We start from the raw sequence: 16,538 nt of genomic DNA, 5'->3' as shown, positions 1-16,538 counted from the left end.
GTTTAGTGGAGTGCCCTCGATATTCCAGCGCGTTAAAAGAGATTTAATTTCCGTATATCTACAGTCTAGCTCCGGGATAGGACTGAAATATTTTGCCACTACTAGAATTAATGCTGTTTTTAACATTTACTAGTAAAAAATTTAAATTACAAGAATCAAAAATTCCATACTACTCTCTCGAGTAGCTCTAATCCACTTGTATAGTCTCTCGCCTCCTCTGACATCCCTAATACTCCTCGCCGACTGAATCGCCGATGGCCCCGAGACTTCCTTGAGGTCTGAAGAACTAAATCTCTTCTCTCTCCTGCTCATATTCTCCTCCTCACGTTTCTCCTCTCTCAGATAGAGAGTGCTACCACTGGGTAGCTTCTCTCCTCCTGCTCTTCCCGCACCAGTTCATCTTATTCACCTCCTATTTACTTATTGTCTATATTTATACAGATTGTAAATTACAAAATAAATTAAAAAAAAAAATTACAAGAAATTTTTAACCCTAGTTCTTAGTTTTGTTTGCCTCAGTTTGTGTCAAATTGTCCATTTCTTTCTTTTGTTTCAATTATCTGATATTGATGGGCGTCATCGAGCTCAGAGTCTCCGAAGATACATGACGGGTCTTTAACTTTCCCCATCCTATACAGGTACGAGGTGAAGCACCCGTGTCCTGTAAGAAACTGGGTGAGGTAGAAGTCGACCTCGCCATGCTTTCTTCAGGCCCACTCAGAAGGGTTGCGAATGAGCCGTGCAGTCCATCTGCTTCGGGTGTCCGTCAGCCACCTCTCATGCCAGGACCGAATTGAGTGATCCCTGGCCACCACCTTCGCCTCCGATGTTCCAAGGACTTCCCTTAGATCGTAAGCCATCTTACGTTCTTGGGCCATCAAATCAATGGGGATCACTCCAGCCACCACTAGTGCCGCAGGCTCCGAGAACGTTCGATAGGAAGCCATCTGCTTCCGGTACTTCCGGTAATAATAATAATAATATTTATATTAGAAATTTTTCCAATTCGATTAAAGGGGACTCTTTGAAAGGGGGTAAGATATCTCCCCCTCTAAACTACCATTTCTTTATAATATATGGTTCTATCTGTATTATATTATAAAGAGGGAGTCGATTGTCTTGCTCTGAGTGGATTTCTTATAGTTTTCCTTTGGAAATCCACCTAGGATTTTCTCCAAATTTCTTGTAAAGGTCACAAGAGTCTTTATTTTAGTTAGTTTTTCTTGTAAAATTCGTGTTAGCAACTTTTGAGTTGTAGACTAAGACGTATCTAACATATAAAGTTAGCACCTTGAGAAATATCAGTGTCAAAGTCCAAAATGAATGGATCACCAGTTTAGATTGTTTCTGAGAATAAAATTAATTTTATGAAACACAGTTGGCAATACTGTTAAGCTTTGCCAATAGAAATGCCATTTCAGTCTGATGTTTTTTTTTTTGCTGATGTAATTAAATCACCTTGCTGCAGCAGAATGTCTCTGTGTTTCCTCCTAATAGTGTTGGTACTTTATTCACTTTCACTGCAAGTTTTATAGTCTTGATGACCGTCTGAACTTTACATAACATTGCCTTATATTGACACCAGTCAGGCTGGCCAACTGAAGTCTCCAAGTTTTACTGTCGCTTCCTGTTTCATTATGTTAGGAGGCAAAAATATTTTATTTCTGCTCTCAGTAATAGTAATGGGCGCTTATTGAAAGGGGAATGTATTAGCCAGTTCTTCTAGGATCTATTGGCGTCCATATTGGGGTATCCAGGGCAACCCTGATTGTTCACTGTGTCCCCCCCCCACTTGTGTCCACCTTCGCCGCCTCCGCCTCCCTAAGAAGCTCATCCAATAAACTGACTACAACACTTTATTTACCTCTTTACTCCGCTTGAAGCCTGACCTATGTACTAGTAACATCAAAAAAAAAAGGCTCCAGACAATACACAGAAGAAATTCCTAAGACTTGCAACTCCTCCTTGAGATTGTTTTCATAATTCACCGTACACTCCTTCATCCAAAACCACGTTCACCTAAGACTCCTCTTTACTCTCTAGATCAGAGGTAGCCAAAGTGGTTTATATAGACCCCCAGGGGTTCTTTTTAACAAAAGTAGGGAGTCGATCTGAACCAGAGGGTCGAAGGAAAAACAATTTCGAACCCAAGATAGGGAACCTTACAAAGAAACACCATTGCACACCCATCTCATTAATTAAGAAGCAATACTGTCGTTACTTTACTTATTATTTAATAAATATTAAGGTATTTAAATTTCAACATTCAAGATATTTTTCATAAAACTATTTGTTACACAATGTAAAATTACTTTAATAAATGTTTAAAATCATAAAATAAATTGTACAAAACACAGTCAACCTAATAGATAGTATTATTTTTAATTAACTGAAAATTACTTTTATTGGGGGGCCGATGGAGATTTCTGAAAAATTATATAGGGGGGGTCGTCCATGATCAAAACAAAAGTTTGGCGACCCCTGCTCTAGATTATCCATCATAACAGACTCTGCCACCGAATAGCCAAACTACAGACACCTTCCATTCCCTACAAGACACAAAAAGAATAAACTAATTGCTTGCTGCCCTTTGGTAGGAAATCTTGAACCTTGATCAAGTATATTCAATAACAGTTGCCACTTTTGAAGAAATGATAATGTTCATCACACTGGATATGTTTGCCCCGGGGCAGAAAAACATTTTGCACGACCCTAACAAAGAAGTTCAGAAATACTAAAATTAGAAAACGGCCTTGCGTTGAACTGTTTATCGCCATAGATAAATAAATAAGGAAATAAACAATACCACTCTATTTCTGTAAAAAGCTCTTTAATTACTAAACTATAAGATTAAGTAAATACTATAGTAATGCCCATGGAGCTATTATATAGTTTGCTACTGTAATTTATAGTTCAATAAGATTTATTATATAGAGAATCGATGTCCTGAGTTGTGAGTCAGCGATGTGTTCACACATTAATTGATCAATTATAGTGCAGTTGATTATTATAGTGCAAACATTATTCACCATGCATTTTGTTTTTAATTGTTATTATTGTTAACAAGTCGTTTTGTTTTTAATGAACTATCGTTTTGTTGATAATATGTTCTCATTGGTTCCTTTTAAATAAGACAACCGACTCATTAACAACGACTAGAACACGAGCACTGTGCAGATTTCATTGTATTTTGCAAACCACACCTCAGCACCAATAACCTATACGATTATGGACGAATTAATCGAGAAAAAAAAGCAAAAGAAGTGTACTGTACTACAAAGATACTACAAAAATTTACTGCAAAACAAAAAATAACAAATATGTAATGGAAACTGAAATCAACAAGGGTAGTCACAACAGCTGCCATTTAAAAATACCTTATTGTGACAAAAAACCAGAGATTAGCCCATTTCCTGGATGGATTATAATTCCTTTCTTAACATACTGTAATGGGATACTTTAATATCAGTTCCATACTGTAATGGGATACTTTAATATCATTTCCATACTGTAATGGGATTAGATTAGATTAGATTGTACAAAACGGGCGGTTCCACCAAAAAGGGGGAAGGAACGCAGGCAATCCTGATGCCCATTGTTCCCCGCCCACCCCTCATCTCATGAGAGATACCGGGGTTTAAAAACAAATCCGGCTAAAAATTACCAGATGCTAATATAATAACCTAACAAAGTAGCAACAGGACACTAGGGAGCTTGACGACTCAATCGCCCAGTGCACTGAATAAACCTAGAAAGTTCATTAAGATTACCAGATGCTACAATCTCCGGTAGGGAGACATTTGACCTTCCGAAGACGAGGAATCTAGTTTTAGAATAAACTGGGCACACCTCAACAAAGTGCCTCACAGTTTCATCGGACTCACCACAGCCAGCACAATTTGGCGACTGGATTAGGCCACATTTAAAAAGATGATATGCTAAATTTGCATGTCCACTCAACACCTGAACCAACTGGCGGATCCGGGACCTGCTAAAACCAACCATATCCGTTCTTGACAGGCCAAGGATTTCCTTAGCCTGGCGGCAGTCAGTTCGGGATCTCCACCGTTTCCGATGTTCTTCCAAAATCCACTGTTCCACCTCTGTTCTACAACGTCGATAGGATACAGGGGTAATGGGCTGAGGAGTCATTGTTATCAACGCAGCTCCTTCCTTTGCTGTTTTATCAGCAAGTTCGTTACCCGGAATCCCAGAATGACCAGGAGACCAAGCAACCGAACTGTAATGGGATACTTTAATATCATTTCTATACTGTAATGGGATACTTTAATATCAGTTCCATACTGTAATGGGATATTTTAATATCAGTTCCATACTGTAATGGGATACTTTAATATCAGTTCCATACTGTAATGGGATACTTTAATATCAGTTCCATACTGTAATGGGATACTTTAATATCAGTTCCATACTGTAATGGGATACTTTAATATCAGTAAAATACTGTAATGGGTTACTTTAATATCAGTAAAATACTGTAATGGGATACTTTAATATCAGTTACATACTGTAATGGGATACTTTAATATCAGTTACACACTGTAATAGGATACTTTAATATCAGTTACGCACTGTAATGGGATACTTTAATATCAGTTACGCACTGTAATGGGATACTTTAATATTAGTTACGCACTGTAATGGGATACTTTAATATCAATTACATACTGTAATGGGACCTCAGATTCGGTGTTTTATCCGATCATTTTTTGTATCAGAATCCAGAAAAGCTGTGTGGGGGTAGAGTAGGGATTAGTAAACTCCTATGGTTAATATCTATAACAGTTATACATTGATTGATTTGTAATGATTATATTTTTGTAAATATAATATTTAATTAAAATGCAAATCTTTAAATAAATATTAAAATAATAATAATAATAATACAGTTTGACCAATTCATAATAATTGATAAGAAAGGATTACGTAATTTCTGATTATTGATAAGGTTGATTTTAATATACGATGTACATTTAAAAAAAAAAAAAAAAAATACAACACCAAATCTAAATCTCATTTTGACTTGTTTACGTATTTCAAATTTCCCAAAACAAATAAATAATTTTTACTTATTTCAAATACCATGTTATGACCTAATTTCATATATTTTTTATTAAAAAAAAATAAATGAAATACAAACAAAAAACCATTAATTAATAACGGTTAGAAATAATAGAGATTTGATTTATTCATTAAATTTAATGAGTAATACATTAATTGCTGCGAGTATCTGTATGTGTGCGGTATGAATGGAGAAGTGGTTCGAATTTTTCCATTGGCTCTCTCGTAGAACTGTTTATTAATTACTATATAAACAAAACTTGTGAATGTAAGCCTTTTGTTCTTCTATTTATTTACTTTGTAATTTTTTTTTTTTTATATATATTTATTTATTAATGATCTCATTGTTCATTCATTTCGTAATATCAGGGCACACACATAATACGTCTATCTATGAGGAGTAGATACGTCCGTTTGCTATGAGTTAATGGACAATCATCACTGTGTTAGTGTGTGTAGCTACAGTTAATTAATTAATTTTTGCTTAAATATAGGTTCAAGGTCTTTTTTTATTGTCTTAAAGTCTTTTGTCTAAATAGATCTCTACTAAGTGATTGACTATATTTTGTAAATATTCTGTCGTCACTCATGTCTGTCACAAAAGGTTAAACTTTCTCTTAAAATTTTGTCATTTTCATCTTTTTTTTTTTTTAAGTCGTTTTGATTGTGAAAAAGTGTAAGAAAACTCTTAGACGATAGATCAAAAACTCTCTCTATGGACAACAAAAGACTGATATATACCACCATTTTGAAAAAAAGAACCATCTGGACGTATGGAATAGAGCTGTGGGGGTTCAACCAAAAGCTCTAATCTCCAAAGGATTCAGTCCCTTCAATCTTAAAATACTTCGAACTGCTCCATTTTATGTTCTCCAACCTGACCTTAACATTCCTTTTATCGCTGAAAACACGATACAGAAAACTCCACTTCAACCTGCAATCTCATATAACAATCCTCTAGCTCACAAAATCTTTCTTCAAGAACTCTTTTCCTGATAACCTGGGGATAAGACGCCTTAAAAGACAGTGGAGCCTCGTGATCTCCTCTCCAGTGAAGAGAGTGGTACTAACAGTCTAAAGTTTCTGGAGTGTTTCCACTGCGGTAACTTCTCTCCACTCGTTTGCTTCATTTGTTAAACTACTGTTATCACTGCTACTTATAGCGCCAAAGCGCTGATTGTAGCACAAATAAACGCAAAAAAGAAAAAATCAAATAAATCGGTCAGTTGTATATTTAATAATCAATGTACAATGTTTGAATATAATTTGTTGGAGCCGTTTGTGAGAAATCTAAAAAAAAAAAAAAAAACGGGAAAATCGATTTAAAATATCGATTTTCATCAAAATTTATAAATCAACACATATTTTAATTCTTATTAATTAATAGCGAGTTTTGCAAACAATATACTTTTTACTGTTAAATTTCTCATTAAATAAAATCGTAAGCAAGACGCGATTATTTATTGTGCTTATTAAAATTAAAAGTTTTTTGGTAATTTATGGACTATTTGTGCCGATTTTTGGTAAGTAAGTACCTTACCTTAAGTGGTACTTGTTTCTAAAACATTCTCCGGTACATTGTGTTCGGAAGTTTGTTTTTTCTTTCTTTTCCTAGTGACAATTTATTAGCATTATTATTAACTTATATTATGTGACAATTATTATTTTTAGTGAGTATTTCAGTTTTAGGATCTAATAAACTATATAAATAACAGCAGTGTATTAAAAAAGTAATTTTATAAATTTAACCTGGACAGTAACTTTAACATTTTTTTTATAATTATAATCATCTGTAAAATTGTAAATATTATTATTAGTGTTAGGCAGTGTACATACGCATATAGTTCGATTTTCTTTTTTGTTTACTAACTTTTTATTACTCTCTTTCTGTTTATATTGTTATTCTCTTATTTATTTCTCTTTCACGATGAGCAATTCTAGTGACCGCACAGTAATAGCGACCTCCACGGACAACGAGTCCACTACGTCCACTTCTTACAAGAGGAACTATCCTTCCGGTGTCTCCCCCAAAAAATGCAAAAAAACCAAAAGCACACGGAATGCCTCTGCCAAGAAAGGACCCCAGGGCCCCATTGATCAACCACAAAACCTTCCTGCCTTTTTGCAACCAGCGACGCCCTCAGCTGAGAAACCCGAAGTAGCTCGGGGCCTAGCAACTGTTACGGCTCCTCCAGGAGTGCTGACTAATAATCCCTTCGCTCCTTTGACTGATCTACAGGACATGGAGACTGCAGCGCCCGCCTCAATACGTGTCCACAAGCCACCTCCTATTTACGTGAAAAACCTCAGTCAGTTCAGTGTTTTATGCGCTGCATTATCGCAACTCGTGGGAAGAGATACCTTTATATGTAAAGCAAGAATCTCAGATCTAGTCATCCACGCAAAAACAATCGACAGCTACAGGGGTATCATCAGGTACCTCAAACAAAATAATGCAGACTACCATACCTTCCAACTGGAGGAAGACAAACCCTACAGGGTAGTCTTAAGACACCTCCATCAAAGCGTTCCCGTCGAATTCATAAAGGAAGAACTAAGTGAGCTGGGCCACACTGTTCGAAATGTGGCTCCAGTTATTCATCCAATCACCAAACAAACTTTGCCTCTCTTCTTTGTGGATCTCGAACCACGGCCAAATAACAAAGATGTTTTTAATATAGAAACTCTTTGTTACTCTAGAATAAAGGTTGAAGAGCCACACAAGCAACGGATTGTTGTGCAGTGCAAGCGTTGCCAGGAGTACGGGCATACGAAGAGCTATTGTCAGCACAGACCAAGGTGCGTAAAGTGTGCCGGCGAGCACTTTACTCAAGATTGCGGCAAGATGCCAACCACACCAGCCAAGTGTGCTCTTTGCAGCGGCGACCATACAGCCAGCTATAAAGGGTGTATGGTGTACAGAGAGTTGCAGCGAGCTCGGAGACAGCCTCCCGTGTACGAACATCGGTCAGCACAACGGAGTACTCCACAACCACCTCCAACACAACAGTCAAGAAACTTTCCTCCTCTGCATACTCCCTTCAATAACCAAAACCTATCATATGCAAGGGTGGCCGCGGGACCTCAGCCGCCTCCTATTTCTCAAATGCCCACAACCTCATCCACAGGAGACATCAATACACTTCTCACAAGCTTCTTAACAGACTTCAAATCCCTCATCACACCTCTGATATCTCTCCTTACAACTGTCGTTTCCAGACTCCTTCCTAACCAATCTCCTTAATGGCTCTTTCACAACACTCTCTCACCATCATCCTCTGGAATTCTAATGGACTGATTAACCGCAGACATGAACTAGAAATATTACTACGAGACAAACGTATTGACATCGCCCTTATAACTGAGACGCACTTCACTGACAGATCAAGATTTTTCATCCCAGGCTACACGACTTACAAGACCAATCACCCCGACGGAACTGGACACGGAGGAACTGCAATACTTATTCGAACTTCTTTACAACATTTCTTAATTCCCTACAACGCTACACCCTTCCTACAATCTACAGTAGTCTCTTTACTGACAGAGCCCTTCTCCTACACTTTTGCAGCTGTTTACTGTCCTCCTAACCACAATATCCATCAAAACGATTTCTCATCCTTTCTCTCTTCTCTCGGTTCTCGTTTCATATGTGGTGGCGATTACAACGCTAAGCATCCCAGTTGGGGCAGCCGGGTGGCGAATCCGAGAGGTCGAACTCTTAGCACCATCCTCAATCAAAATAGTTACATTTCCTTATCCCCTTCTCAACCGACTTACTGGCCAACTTCTCCACGCAAAAGACCTGACCTTCTTGACTTCTTTATCTGTTCCAATATTACCTCTTTACACACTGACATACACACATTAAACGACTTGTCTTCAGATCATAGCCCCGTCATTCTAACCCTTGACATTCACCCAAAACAAGCTCTTCCCCGACAAACCCTAATAAACGGAACTGTTGACTGGGACTTATTTCGAGAAACTCTTGACGAAAAACTGAACTTAAATGTGTCCTTAAAAACTCCTCAACAACTAGACGATAACGTGGCATACTTGACTACCGCTATCCAGCAAAGTATTTGGCATTCTTCTCAACGGGCTTCACCCAACAGAACTGCACCATTACCTTTAAATCTACCTATACACTTGAGAGAACTGATAACGCGCAAACGTCGCGCAAGAGCTCTTTGGCATCGCACCAGATATCCCTCTCACAAAAGACTGTTTAACCAACTTACTAGAGAACTGACAACAAAACTAAGGGACTACTTTAACGACCAATTCTCTGATTATACACAATCACTCACAACTGAAGACAACTCTCTGTGGACAGCAACCAAAAGAATTCTCAAATACAAAAAAACTTCTCACCCACTAAGACGCCCGGACAATTCTTGGGCTAAATCCGACGAGGAGAGAGCCCAGTACTTTGCCGAACATCTTTCTACAGTCTTTACTCCTCATCCCGACGTACAAGACTTACAACATACTGAACATATTCTCAAAGAACTGGACATCCCTTTACAACTTTCACCTCCTCCCAAGCCATTCACTCCTAAAGACATCATGGACGTAATCAACTGTCTTCCCAAAAAGAAAAGTCCGGGCTATGATCTGATTACTGCTAACATCCTTTTACAACTCTCCAAGAAAGCAATAGTATTTCTTACTACTCTTTATAATGCTGTACTTCGAACCACTTACTTTCCTATTCTCTACAAATTCTCTTCTGTAACAATGATCCCTAAACCAAATAAACCTTCTCATATCCCAAGCTCTTACCGACCCATCAGCCTTCTACCCATCCTGGGGAAAGTCCTGGAAAAACTTCTACTACTCCGCCTCCAAACTGAAATAGCCCCTTTAAATATCATTCCTGACCATCAGTTCGGTTTTCGGAGTTGCCACTCGACTGTTCTCCAAGCACATCGAGTGGTGGATGTAATCGCTACTTCCCTTGAATTAAAGCAGTATTGCCCGGGTGTCTTCCTTGACATATCTCAAGCATTCGACAGGGTATGGCACACGGGACTGCTTTATAAACTCAAACGCCTACTGTCTTCTACCTTTTACCTCATTCTTAAGTCTTATCTCTCCGACCGTTTCTTCCAAGTCAAACAAGGTTCTTCTTCTTCTCTTATCCTTCCAATACTCGCTGGAGTTCCTCAAGGAAGCATTCTAGCCCCCTTACTTTATATTCTCTATACTGCCGACTTACCAACTAACCCGACTACAATTACTTTCACATTCGCCGACGACACTGCAATTCTTTCTCCTCATCTAGATCCTGTAATAGCATGCCGTGCCCTCCAATCACACCTCAATCTTCTAGAGCCTTGGCTGCAAAAGTGGAGAATCAAAGTGAATGAAATGAAATCTAAATACATAGTATTTACCTTAAACAAGAAAACTCTCCCTCCTCTCTCCTTCCACAATACTTCCATACCAATGACTAACCAAGTACGATATCTCGGACTACATCTTGACAAACGACTAACATGGAACCCACACACGAGACTCAAACGAACTGACCTCAATCTGAGGTATAAAATGTTGAAAAGACTACTCGACAAACGATCAAAACTGACCCTGACAAACAAACGAACACTATATACCGCTCTACTTGCCCCAATATGGACGTACGGAATACAACTTTACGGAAGCGCCAAAAAATCGAACATCAACCGACTTCAGACCTTACAATCTAAAATTCTAAGAACAATAGTTAACGCTCCCTTCTACGTCTCCAATCATACTATACACTCTGATCTCAATATTCCTCTCGTTTCTGAAATAGCCCAAACTCGATACACAAAACTCCATTCAAATCTACACGGTCACTACAACCTTCTGATTCACAACATGTCTACCACAACACTTCCTTCTAATCCTCAACGCAGACTAAAGCGGCGGTGGCCACGCGACCATCTCAACACAACGCCGACCTCCTAGGATGGTTGCTGTGTAAGCTTGCCAATCTGGCGAACTAACGGCTTCCATCACTGGATGGTCGTCGTTCACTCCAATCACGCCCTTGGTGCACATGCATGTGCGCGTATGTGTATGGATATGCATATACGTGCATGTGTATTTGTGCCATCCCTTTTCACTCATCACTTTTGCTTATTGTACTGCATACAGTTGCAAAATAAATAAACAAATTAAAAAAAAAAAAAAAATAAAAAAAAAAAAAATAAAAAATAAAATCGTAACGCCTTGATAGGAAATCAGAACACAATACCGCAATACATCTTAGCTTTGCGGGTCTAGCAGTCTCTTTTAACTGTTCGGCTATTGTGGCGCCTAAAATGGTTTTCAACAAAAAAAATATATTTATAGTAAACATTTGAAATCGAAAATCTAATCGATTATAAATTATATATCGAAAGAGATTGTAAATTTTTTTAATATATATATATTTTTTTGAATATTTTGTAACTTAATATACAGTTGACGGATTTAAATGTTTGTACTTTTGTCGGTTTTTTCAGAACCTTACAGCTCTAGTCCATTAGTCCATCTAGGTTATTATAATTATTAGTGAATAAAATATTGTGCTTTAATCTTTACTTTTCTGTCGTTGATTTGGACCACCTTTCGACATATTGTGCTTTTTAAGTCTTACGTGTTTTTTTACTTTAATAATTTTTTTAGGTAAACTTATATAGAGGTTTCTTTGTAAGCGGTCACGTCGTTAAGTAAACTACGGGAAAAAACTAACTTTGAAGATGTGATCATCAAATCGCTTCCATAAAATTAATTTTAATTGATAGTGGTCGACTCTTTTTTGGTTGCTGTCTGGAGTTGAGAGTAAAACTTGAGCCAAGGTAAGACTTCGCCGAAGGTTTCCCTTGGTGTTATAAGCTAAATATTTTCTAGAATATCAGAAAAAAAAAATAGACTAGAATAAATACTTTAATATTTCGTAACATTTAAAGATTTCTCTCTGAGTGTGAAGCAAAAAATGTTTGAGCAATGCACTCTAGGGGGACACTGGTGTAACTTGCCAAAGAAATTAACGTTCCTCCAAAGAAATTCATTAATCTTCAAACTGTGACTTGGACCACATCACTCACAAGCTTTACATATTTTATTTTTATTATTTTTTTTAGCCCAGCTAGAAATTATAAAGTGTATATTATTGAGGAATTCCTTGGTGATGAGAACGGACGGGTTATTAATGACCCGCGGTCAGCGGTCATGCTTACTCGGCAGAAATATAATTGTTTACGGTAAGTCGCAGCTAGAAATATTTGTGGGAGAATGAACTATAAACAAGTTCTCTCTCTCTCTCGTTGTAAAAACTGGCCACAGGAAGTACGAGGATCTTGGGCAAGTTTCGGAAGTGCTAGTTCTGATTGGGAGAAGGTTTCCTTTAGGGCATTTAATTATTCTAGGAAGGTGAAGTTCCCTTAAAGTGAAAAACCTGTTTTCGTGATCTGATTAAGCTCCAATCGTTTCAGCACCAAGAATTCACTTAAAATCTAAGTCCTGTTTTTTTTTTTGGGTTCCAGGTGCAGAAAAAGAGAAGAATTATTGGTAAAGTGCACTGCCGAAATATTAAACACGAATGCCCGAAGCCGAGTTGCGATGAACCAGTTCTACATCCGGGCAGATGTTGCAAAGTTTGTCCATCCGACTTGAACAGTAAGTAAGATTTCTTTTATCTGGATAAATTTCTCTTAAGCACAAGAAAATTGCTGATGGAATCAGCCACAAAAAATCTTTTGATATCAATGAAGCACAGAATCATCGCTGTTTCCTGTTTGCAAGAATAGTTGGTTTGGAAAATCTCTCATGAACACTCTAACGACTTCCGAGTGAGTAAATAAGTCTCATCAAGTTCTGAATGTCCGAAAAAAATATTTCATTTTTAGCTAACATTAACCGTGCTGTAATTAGACACCTTTTCCCGATTTTCCTGAGAAAACTGATTAAAGCAAAAGTTATCATGTCCAGATTCTCTGAATTAAAAAACAAAAAAATACTCCTTGAGATCAGTAGGTGAGGGAATACGAATATGCCAAATAGTTGAGAAAGTTCATAACTTGAGACAGTGGAAAGGAGGTACAGTGGCAGATTAATGATAATGACGCGGTTTCCAACAAGGAGGTTGTCGGATCGAATCTTGAAAGATAAAGTGAAAAAAATGAAGTAATCGTCTATTTTTTCAGGGAGGCTTAACGTCCAGCTGTTAATTAGGTGACGTAGTCGGAAGCACATACTTTACTATTAACATTTTCTCTAACGAATAAAAAGTAGCTTCCCGCGGGATTCGAACTGGGGTTCTCCTACTTACAAAGCCACATTCGTGACCATTCCCGCTCACCTAACTTATTAAATGTTGCTAAAATTGCCAATTCGAGCAGAATCGGGTGGAAGAAATCTCTGGATAGAAAATGATACCCTCAAAGAATTGCTTCCGCACTGCAGGAAACATGACAAGATAAAGAGGAAATAAGAGTCTCCAATAATGAGATAAAAGCCGAAGAGTTTTGGTGAAGACTGAGGAGTAGCTGAACCAGTAGTGAGTGGGCTAATCCACCTCATAACAGTGCTATGAAGATGTCTTCATGAATAAGAGGTTTGTGTATGTGTGTCTGTGTTCCGGTTTGCGGCTACAGTGTGTCCCAGAGTCTGGGAGCCGGCGGTAGGTGGTACAGCTGACAGTCCAGCTACTCCAGTGGTGGTAGATGGCCACCTACCTGGAGATATTGCTCCAGACGCCACACGCGGACAGTAGCTCGTCCTGCGCGCTACTCTAACTGGACCGGTATAATCTCTCACCACGCTTCAATTTCCTATCTCTTCTTCGACCTTCTGGATTTCTCGTTCAACAAAAAAAAGAAGAAGGAAATTTGGTTGGCTCTCTCACTCACACGGCTTCTTCTTAAGGATCTTACGTATTTTGCCGTTTGACCTGCAAGAAGCAGGTTTTGTTTAGGTCAGATGACAAGCAGATGAAACATGCAAGTCCGCACTAAGGTTTGTGTACATGGTGAAGAAGAAGAATAATAATAAATATTTATTATAATAAATATATACATAAAATAAATAGAAGTATAAATGTATTGTATAATACATTTCAACCTTCTTAACTAAGTGAAGTAAGAGAAAAGTTAGGTGAGGAGGATTGGAATGAAGGGAAAAAAGGAGAGGAAAAACCTGCAGCCAGTGGTAGAGAGTTAGAGTAGAATATGTTTTAGTCTTCAGTCTTCTGGCTATTTCGCGGCATAGTGGATTGGGATGACAGTCTAGGTTGGAAAGGAGTTTGAGCAGACGATTTTGGATATTGGAGTGTACGGGAATAATGGAGCAGTCTCGTGGAGTGAGTCAATTCTAGTGCGTCGTGGAGTCTGTTGCGAGTCTGTTTTGGGTTATCTGAAGTTTCTTGATGTTGCTACTACAAGACAGGCTCCAAGGCGGAGCAGGCGTACAGCAACATCGGCCTAATGACTACTTTGTAGAGGAGTAGTTTGTTAGTCACAGTCATTTTGGAGTCACATGAGAGAAGAGGAAATAATAGTCGTATAGTCCAGTTTGCCTGAGTTTACTTTGTCCTGAACGTGCTTAGTGAAAGTCAGTTTGTTGTCCTAAAGTTAGCCCCAAGTACTTCATGCAGGTAGACCACGGAATGAGAGTGTTATTACATCTGATTTGTCGATTAAGAGTGGGTCTACGTTTGGTAAAGAGTATAGCGTTAGTCTTGTCGTGGTTAATTTTAATCTTTTCCATTTGCTGCAGAATTTTGTTAGTCTGTCTATTGCTGCAAGAGTAAGTCTGTTGGTGTCCATTCTCCAAGATGACGTGTAAAAGGCCACGTCATCAGCGTACAAGGCAAGGTGATTTAATTATAGCGGGGTCCAATTAGGCATATTTCTAGCTTATTTAGATTAACATTAAATAAGTTCCTGCTACTTGCGTCCATTATTTAAGCCTTCTCATCCGGAAGTACGCCTCCTTCTTTACAGCCCCAGGATAACACTGCTCTGCCTCCATGACGTCAGCCCGTTCTGGGATACTCTTTTTCAAGTATTTTTTTTTTCTTATTGGTAAAATGCCTTGAACAGGCTGAAGAACATAAATTGGTTGCTAGAGAAGATAATGTCCCTTGTTTCGAAACGTTGTCCCTCTCTTGGGCATATCCTTACCATATGTTTTCCAGATCTTCTTCATCAAAGTACTTCGCGCCACCATAGCGGTAAAGATCACTTAACTGATTCTGCACAGAGGCGAGTTATATATATCTGGTATATCCATGGCCAAATCTTGGTGATATTCATAAATCATCTTATTGCCTGCTTTATGTTTCCCTACCGAAGATTGTGGTATCTGGTAATCTTGACCAGAACTTTCTAGGTTTATTCAGGTTCACTGTAGCGATTGAGTCGCCATGCTCCTCTGGTGTCCTGTTGCTACTTTATTAGTTTATTGTAAAAGGCATCTGGCAATCTTTAGCCGGATTTGTTGATCTTGAAGCCCCCGGTATCTCTCATGAGATGAGTGGTGAGCCGGGGAACAATAGGAACCATTTTGGATTCGCCTGCGTTCCTTCCCTTTTTTGATGGAACCACCCTTCTAATACAATCTACAATCTACAATCAATTGCCAGCTTCCCTTGATCCTTCCTTAATGTCTTTTTGGACCATACACTTAAGTTGCAAAGTAACCTGGTTGGCGGCGCCTTCTGAGAAGAGGAAATCTAAAAAAAAAAAGCCAGCATCCTCTTGGCTTGCCATTGCTCCAACAGAAAGAACTACACATCTATTTTTGGATTTTGGATAGACAAGCACGCGATTTTGTTCATGCTATTTATTGTTTCGAAAACTTTTTTTTGGGGGGGGGGTTTGTGAATACCCGAATTCGGAAATTTTCAGTAGCAAGGGAAAGTTAGTAATTATTTAAATTTGAAAACATCTAAATTCTCTGTCCACTCAGGGTGTATCTCTAACCGCCATGTTTACACGGTACGTATTTTATTTTCTGCTATTTTTAAACCTTAGTTAGTAAATAAAATAAAAAAATATAAAAAAAGAATTCGTCCTTGATTAAAAAATATATATATTTAATGTAAAATTTTTGTAATTTAGTTTTAACTTGTGTATTAATTTTCATTTTATAACAAAAGCAAAAATTAATCATTCCCTTACAGCAAAAACTAATTGTCTGTCTGTCTCTGTGCATGATGCAAGTAAATAAGTGATGTAACACTAAGAATGACAAAAAAAGAAAGACCTAATAACACTTACTAACACGCTAACAAAGACTAGTCACTAAATACATACCCACACATAGAAAACTAATTTGTTTACTTGCGGGTCTTTCTATTCTTGTCCCTTACGGTTAAGGTATTTATATATATATTTATAGGGTGTTCTCTCAGACCAGTGTGACCTTATAAAATTTCACACAGAGGTGGGGCTCTCTCTACCTCTCTCTCTCTCTACATA

General features: G+C 38.0%; 1 protein-coding gene across 3 annotated transcripts in view; it reads left to right on the top strand.

Annotated features, from left to right (window-relative positions):
• Positions 1–16,538, top strand: part of sog (chordin short gastrulation) — a 139,370-nt gene that overhangs the window by 94,120 nt on the left and 28,712 nt on the right. For all 3 annotated transcript variants that reach the window (XM_074113509.1, XM_074113508.1, XM_074113506.1), the window contains one exon: positions 12,603–12,735. In XM_074113509.1, coding sequence (XP_073969610.1) covers positions 12,603–12,735 — 133 coding nt within the window. The remainder of the gene's footprint in view (positions 1–12,602; positions 12,736–16,538) is intronic.

This window comes from Rhodnius prolixus, unplaced genomic scaffold, assembly GCF_049639745.1.
Source record: "Rhodnius prolixus isolate KJV_2025 unplaced genomic scaffold, Rpr scaffold_7, whole genome shotgun sequence".
In the NCBI taxonomy this organism is placed as follows: Eukaryota; Metazoa; Arthropoda; class Insecta; order Hemiptera; family Reduviidae; genus Rhodnius; species Rhodnius prolixus.
This window is presented reverse-complemented; position numbering and strand designations above follow the sequence as displayed.